Source organism: Temnothorax curvispinosus, unplaced genomic scaffold (genome assembly GCF_003070985.1).
Source record: "Temnothorax curvispinosus isolate PA1 unplaced genomic scaffold, ASM307098v1 QBEX01005011.1, whole genome shotgun sequence".
In the NCBI taxonomy this organism is placed as follows: Eukaryota; Metazoa; Arthropoda; class Insecta; order Hymenoptera; family Formicidae; genus Temnothorax; species Temnothorax curvispinosus.
In genome coordinates this window covers 2,065,412-2,073,692 of record NW_020214791.1, presented here as the reverse complement: position 1 = coordinate 2,073,692, position 8,281 = coordinate 2,065,412, and the positions used below count along the sequence as shown (strand labels likewise).

General features: G+C 47.3%; 1 protein-coding gene across 1 annotated transcript; it reads left to right on the top strand.

Annotated features, from left to right (window-relative positions):
- Window positions 1-4,775: 4,775 nt before the first annotated feature.
- LOC112454376 lies at window positions 4,776-7,962 on the top strand. Its single transcript, XM_025015733.1, has 4 exons — window positions 4,776-4,966; window positions 5,071-5,278; window positions 5,503-5,894; window positions 6,267-7,962. Exons 1-4 carry the CDS (start codon window positions 4,776-4,778, stop codon window positions 7,960-7,962), a joined length of 2,487 nt encoding a protein of 828 aa, XP_024871501.1.
- The last annotated feature ends 319 nt before the right edge of the window (window positions 7,963-8,281 follow it).

Sequence of the window (8,281 nt, the reverse complement as noted above, 5' to 3'; positions counted from 1 at the left end):
CGTGACACGCTCGAATTTTTGCTCCGCCGAAAATCTGATCGATAGAAAGAGCGAATTTTAATCTTTTAGATACACGTCTCAGAAATCTTTCAGGCTAAACAAAATCCATGAAGACTGAGACGCATAAAGATTCTTGAGAACAACGAACACTTGAATTATTTAGAATCTAAAGTCTGCTAGATATAAAAAAAGGATGAACAAAGGTACCGACATTATGGGTTGATTATTATTCATCCGAGAAAAGTAAGTTTTTAATTTTTTTAAATGTATAATAAATTTATATAAAAATGATTAATTACAAATGGTAAAAAGATATTAAAAACATATTTTTACTAAAAATAAATTTATTAAAAATTTATTAAAAATATATTATAAAAACGTGTTTTTTTACCACTCGCACACGCAGACAACGGAAAAAAATAGCTGGACATTTCGTAGTCTTGTTCGATCTTGTTAAAGTTAAACGGAGAATTATACACCCTTTTTCTCATCACGATTGAGACACGGTCGCAGCGCGGTCCTCGCCGGGATCACGACGGGATCCCCGGCAAGATAAGAAAGCGGCCATTGGACTAATGCCGTCGCCGTGGCGTATTGCGTCTCGCTTTTACGCGGATGATTAAATTCTATATCGAAAATGAATCGTTGAATTATTGACTAGTTTAGTGTGCGTTTTGTGTAACCGGCATTCGCCCTTGTTTAAGCAACGCTTTATTATATATTTAACCGCAACAAATTCATACTCGCCTCCCTTTTCCGCCGGCGATATTACGATAATTTAATTATTGTAATATTATCGAACTCTATCGCGACTGCGCATTAGTAATGACGTACAAATAATTCCGCCACCACCGCTGCCGTTACAATATATGCGCGGCGTGTGTAGGGCAAAATAGCTTAATTCGTTCGCACCGGTGCGGCCTTTGTTATTTCCTCGAATAATATTACGGCTCGTTTGTAAATTCAATACGTCGACTTTTTAACTCCTCGCCGACTGTGTGTCGAGTGCCATCGATCGCGGCTCGTTTCCCGGCGTTCAACAATCATCGCCGTTATGGCCGCCCATCCGCATGGGTATCGTGCCCCCGTCCGCCCTCCCCCTCCCCCTCACTCCCCCCCCCCGGACGCGGCCCCTTCCCGTAACTTACACCTTTCCAATTGCGTAATTCTAAAGAGATCTACTTTGCGCGATATCGCGCGAGAGGGAAAAATTCAACGTCGCTATATATCATTTAACGCGATAATTATTTCTTTTAAACATTGAACTTAACAGCGCCCGTCTTAAAGTCTGAGCAACAAATTAACTCGTTTTCTTCGCGAGAAAAATGTAATTGATATGAAGATAATGCTAAACCAACAACTTATTTTTCTCAGCTGGATATTGATCATTTCATCTTATCAACGCCTCTTTTTCTAACTCTATATAATGTTTTGCAGTGAAATTATTTTTTAAGCGGAATTCTTACAGAGGATTTTGAAAGATTCTCATTTAATTCCAATTTTTAATTGAGAAAAGATTAAGAAAGTATTTTGTTCCGGGTATAACGCGATTTTTTGACAGTGTTTTAATTTTACAAAGCGTTAGAATAATTGATGCAATTGGTCGACTCGTCGATGTTTCTTTTTTTTTTTGTTACTTAGACGCGGTCTAGAGTAATAACTCGGGAAATTTCGAGCATTTCGAAAAGGAACGCGGTGTCCATTGCACAGGTGTCGCGTCGCGGGACGTTGAGCGTGGCGGAAATTGTCAGCGGCAAAATTACGGGCGACGGTCGATTCATCGACGTCGAAACAATAACAATCGGCGTTTGCCCGACGATGCGGTAATTAAAATAAAATTAATTGGATTGCCCGCGCGCGCACTCGCGGCCGAATCTTTCGAAGGAGATGACTGCACAGCCGTAGGGGTGTTTTGTGCGTTATTGCATATAATGCACTGTTTATTTTGCACTCTCTCTCTCTCTCTCTCCCTCGCCGCTCATTCCCACCCCCTTCTCCCGTGCTTTCCGATCCTCCTTTCGGAACAAGTATATATTATACATGAATACGTAGGCATATGTACATGTTATGCGTACGGGCAATCCGCTTCTCCTCTCTTCACCCCTCGGGACCGCGAGCCTCCCCGGAACTCTCGATACGTATTTACGCGATCTTTATATAACAATTTTGATCAGTTTACGAGAAAATATCTGTTCAGTGTGCATCAAAAATACGAAAGAGAGCGTTGAATGTACGAGCCTTGTAATTATCAAGATTTGTTTTGTCAACACGATGGGAAATGGGATAGTTACATGCGAATTTCCTGACGGGTAAACCTCGAAGTTTCCGTAACGGTAGGAGTGGTATAGGACAATAATTATCCCTCGCGGCCGATCGTGATTACCTCCGCTTTAAATAGCGGTCGGGGGACTTGACGATTCCTACGGATCGGCTGTCGGAGTCCTCGACGTGCGGCTCGAGGAACCCCCGTGCGCAATAAATCGATCGCGATAATTCATTGATGTGTATGCGTGCTCCCGTGGTTTAGCCGCGCGACGCGCAAGCAAGCAATCAATCAATCCGTCCCCCGCGAAGTTTACGTCTTCGGAGTGTCTCCGTGAACCTTCCATTAAATTTTCACCGGGAATTGTCCTGATTTTCGACTCGTCCCCCTTCTCCCCTTTCTTCGGCGAGCTTCCCTTCCTCGGGAGAACTCCCGCGGAGACGTGACGCGGCCGGAGTCCGACGGCCGAGGATCAGACTGATTCTCGAGTTCCACTTCGACTTTGTTCGATGCCCGGGATTCCCACGGGATATTCTCCGGCCATCCGCGCGAGAAAGCTCCCCCGTCGTACCACGAGGAAAATCGGCGAGAGCCGTCGTCCGTCGTTTCGATAGTGTATTTCCGTTCGACGTCAAAATACTCCGCGGAATGCCGGCAATACCGCGGCGTTAACGGCGGCAGATGCCCGTTTCTCAGCCGCCGAGAAACGAAATACCACGGTACCCTTCCGGCCCGTGCCCTTTACACGTTGCCCGATTCATTCGGCGTTAAAAACTTTACGGCGCGCTCTCTCGCGCAAAACCGCCTCGCTTTGACCGTCGGCGAAACGCAAACCTGCAAACAAGCGCGTACAAAAGCCGCCGGATATTAATTTCGACCGGCGCAACATACGTATTTTCCTTCGGTTTTTACAAGTTGTTAACCCGTTTTTTTTTTTCGCCTAACGCATATCGGGGCCAAGCTCGGATAAGCGATTTTCGTCGAATATCGAAAGCTCGAGCCGCAACTTTTATTCGTTCAACCACAGAGAACGTTAGTGAAAAATAAAATGAATTTTTGCGCCTTAAGCTATAATCTATAGAAGTAATAGTACCGGTTAACATTGCAATATAACTATATATGCCCAAATGTACATGTTTCGAATGTGACAGTATTTGAAATAGGGGATTGAAATATTATTTTCATGACTTTTCGACCAGAGCGCTCGGAAGTATTTCGCGGTCGAGCGATTCGGATGTTTCGAACTTTAATCTTAAGCTGCTCGGATCTTTCGGGTCTGACGGCGTAAACGCGTCTAGAAAGACGGCAGAGAGAGAGAGAGAGTGTCTATAAAGCTTTTTTCGGCGCCGAGAAACGATCTCGGCACTTCCGCCGAGATCGCGGAATCGCGAGGCCGCGACGGCGCGGCGCGGCGCGGCGCGGTGCGGCGCGACTTTGCCGCATTCGAAATACGATTTATTTGTTCGTCATCCGTGCACGAGCGGGGCTCCCAAATCCAATAATGATTTGAACACCGGGCGGGCCGGTACGATCGTATGGTTTCGCGTTATTTCGGTCGCGCGCGGCGGCGGTATCGCGCGCGCGCCCCCCGTAATTTTATAAACACTTTGAAAATCTTGCGTCACCGGCGGGCTTCGCGCGTTCGAGATTGCCTGCCTGTCGTTCCTAGGGCTTCGTCTGCGCCGGCAGTAAAATAATTACAAAATCGTACGCGAAACGAAACGAGGATAAATCGAGGCTGCGCGGCTCCCCTCGCCTCATCGGTCCCCCCGCTCGGTATTTTTTCAGCTTCAGGAAGCCGTCCGCGTTTCTCTCGAGGAGCCCTCCTGTGTCCCTTCGCGCAGTCTTCCAAGGGCCCTATACAAATTCGAACCGGCCATTTTCGAGTGTTTGCCCCCTCTCCTTTTTCTCTCACTTCGAATCCGGATCACATCCGAGCGGATTTGTTTCAAAAGAAGTCCCATTGGAAGGTACAATAGGCTACGTTTGGATCCTCAATTGTTGCCCGTAATAATATTATCGTAAATTCATAATTACGTGCATGTTTTTTTTTTTATTAAGGGTATATCAAGCGGATCTGAATCATTGACATAAAGAGGATATATATCTAAATCATAGGTAGCTCTCTACTCTACGTATATATACGTATTGTGTGAATCTGTCTCTGTTGCATGAATATATGTTTGCATATATCTCTGTATAAACGTATCTAGATGTTCAATTGGATTGCCGCGTGCGTAATATCAAGAATGCAAAGTTCACGTACTCGCACGGCGGTTATGTCAAAATTGCAAACGCGTGGTATTTTACATCGACATTAACATCTCCGTTGCACCGGCAACGGCACATTTCAAGTCTCAAAAGTCTGAATACATACGTTGAATTAGCCAAGTGGACACGCGCAAAAAGATATGAGTCCCCGCTACCGCATCCCTTAGCAAAACTTAACCGCGTAATATTATAATTTAAAAAATTATGCCGTAAGATCGTTTTAATCTACATTCGCTGAAACATGGCGGAACCGGAGACCCAAACCGAGGATGAGACGGTAACCAGCGAAATCTCGGGGGAGGCTAAGACGGAGACCGACACCGATGTAACGGAAGTCGCGACGATCGAGAGCGGTGATGAAATATCTACCAAATACAGCGATTACGAAAGCGAAATGAAGCTTAGGAAGGAGAGATTTTGGATTGACAAGGGGTGGGCTTATGAAATGAAACTACAAGGGACACGCGAGACTCCTCTTGCTCAATCGCGAACGTTATCTTGCATCTAGACAGACTGATGAACGAAGCATCGCGCAGATACGCGGAATTGCGGTTGAAGCCTGAGCAGGAGATAGCGTTGGACGTTGCGAGACTACCTGACGCGGAAGCCGTCGAGACGACACTTCCGCTTCGCGAGTATCTTCCGCTCGGCGGTTTCCAGCTTGAGCATCAGACTAGGACGACCGTTGGACCAGATCGACGCAGGAGAACGCGAATCTGGAGAAGCATGAGAGGGAAACAGCCGGTTAGAAACGGCGCAGTTACAATTGCGCTCGAATTATTCCCCATTTAACTTGATTCACGTATTTCTGATGATGTTTCTTCATCATATCTCTGCGAAAGTAAAGTCTCAGTAAGATATGTGTAACGATTGTGCGAAGACCGTGCGTTGTTCACCTTATTTATTTATTTCTCTGCGGATGCGCGCACGATGTCCCTTGCAATACGAATTTACGATATTTTCGATAGACTAGGATATTTCGGAGGAAACCGAAAGAAGGATGGAAAAGGCGCAGGGATGTTTTTCCCCGCGACCCGCCGGACGAGGAGTTTCTTCTGCGCGAGCAGAAGAGCGACTTCGCTAATCGCAAGGAGCTGGGCCATGCACGCGCGCCCATATCGCGTCCGGAATCGAAGCAGAAGTTAATGGTAGATCGCTCGGCTGGCAAACGTCTCGGTTTGGTAGACGGTGAATATGTCATCCTGGAGCTGCCGTTCGATCGTGTCTACGCCAATGTGGTTCTTCACGGGCAAAAGGGTATGCATGCACGAGAGATGTACCCGTCTCGAGAGCGCAGGAACACTTGGAAGTTCTGTTTCTACCAAGCGATCGTGGCACTGTTAGCGAAAACTCAGCTAAGGTATCAATATGTGTCGAAGCAAGATAATTGAGACGGTAACATAAAATATTTTAATTTCTTTTCGACGCGATTTGACAATTTTTATCCTTACTTTCACTTAGTTTATTTTAAAGAATTAAATTATTTAGATTCTCTCTATCAATTCAAGATTTGCTTCTTCTACTTGAGATTTGTTTGGAGAGAAAACTCTCGTGAAGGTAAAGGAATAAGCATGTGGAATTTCCGCGTGACGTAATTGTAACATCTCGCGTTGGAAGAATGAAAATTCGGCTGTGCTGTACTTTCACGAGAGTCAGGATCCAGTCAGAGCTGTCATCTTTTTTTAGAAATAATAAAAAGTGACGTTATCCTTATGATAATGATACAATACAGATACAAATACGTATCGAGCGACAATATCGATTACATCTACGACCATGCCTGGATGCTTTACACCCACATCGGCACGATCAACGTGAAGGCGAGGCAACGGCTGGACGACGTCGTTGTGTACAACTATAAATACAGCGTCGAGATAGAGTTGATCGACAAAATGGAAGATGTCGTGGCGCGGGACTTCGACATCTTCCACAAGGAGAATGGCCTGGGGAAGAGGATTCCGTTAACCAGGAAGGATCTTCTGCGTGTCAAGGTGGAACTCGGTTGCGAGAAGGTGACGGATTCCGGATACGTGTCCGCGCACGAGAGCATGAAACACTTCGAGGAGTGGCTCCTCAAACTGATAGCGCAGTATCGCGATTGCATATTGCGCACGACCAGGTTCTCGCTGGCGTTCTGGCAGGACGGTCTTTTCTGGTACGTGTACAATCCCTATCGGTGCGACGAGTACGGGATGTGGGACGAATGGGGTTGCGGCGCCTGCATCGTGAAGTTCTGCTCCACGGACTCGTTACGGAGACACCTGATGATCCTCATGCTGAGATGCCACGCCGAGGTGGCGTACGAGCGAGATAAAGATTTCTCCGATATCGGCGAAGACGAGCTGTACGTTCGTTTCGACGTTCAGCTCTTTCACGTGACTTTCCACTGCTGTCAGCTGGACAATCTAAAGTTACTGCAACGGCGCGTGTCCAAGCAGCCGCGACGCGTCGACGACGATCCGTCGTATTCGCTCGAGATCGAGGACCTGGAGGACGAGACCGATCGTGAGGAAGAGGACGAGGAGGGCGATCAGAGAGAGCCGAGGGAGAGAGCTACGTGGCTGAGGCGTTGCCGGGTGACGACCTGGGGCAAATACGCGCCCGCGGACCGAGAGAGGCCAGACTCGGCCGAGATCACTGCCGCTGACAAAGCGAGATGGCATCAGTACTACGTGGAGGAACCCAACAGACTGTTCTCCCTGTGGGGCGACGTACACCCTACCGACGATATGTTCGACGAGGCAAACCGCGGCATGCAGGCGTACGCCTGTTACGTGGTGTGCGCCGGCATGACCATGATCACGGCGCCGGAATACTGGAGCCCGAACACCCTCGACGCGATCGTCATGTGCGGAGATCGTTATTACACGCGTAGCAAGCACGAGGCCGAGCTCAAGTCGGTCGACGACAGGTACGGTGCTGCGAGTCGCTCGTTCAAGTATCTCTCCGATCGCTTCGAGATCGGCGAGATTCTGTTCGAGGCTCGGATGCTGCCGGCCGTTCGCGGCAGATTGTACGACGAGTCGAGCGAGTGCCTGTGGAGAACGTTGGAGCGAGTGTTCTCGAGCTACAACTTCGCCGTACTGACGTGCGAGAGCGCCTGTCTGGGCCTCTTCAAGTTCTGCGGAGCGTACTACATGTGCGACGTGAACTCGTTCGGCCCGCCGCTCTTCCGATACGGCCACGGCGCCGCGTATCTGCTGAGAGCCACGTCCTTCCGGAAATTCGTGACGGTCCTGGTGTTGACCGTCGGCTCACCCGACCGCAGCCGATTCAGCCTGAATCCCATCGAGATCCTCAGAATTGTCGAAATGGACTCCGAGTCTCGTGCGAAGACGCGCGAGAGAAGACACCGTTTCCCAAAAATGCCGGGAAAATTGCCGAGATTCGCGTCCGATGGGCAAAAGAAGAGGAGAATGAAAAAGTAGAAAATCCGAACGTAATATAATCGCGTGTAACAATCGAAGATGATAATCGAGGATTCGGTTAAAAGAAGCTATAAGACCCAGTTTCACAAGTGTCGGTTAACTTTTAATCTTAGATTAACTCACTCTTTGCCTCCTTCTAACGTCTCCCTTAGAAAAAGACGAAGAGTGAGTTAATCTAAGATTAAAAGTTAACCGACACTTGTGAAACTGGTCCTAAGTGTGAAAAATAAAGAATAAAAAATAAATTTTTTAAATTCCATTTTAGACAAAATAAAATTAAGCATTATTCATATTGAAACAATTATTGATACAATTGACT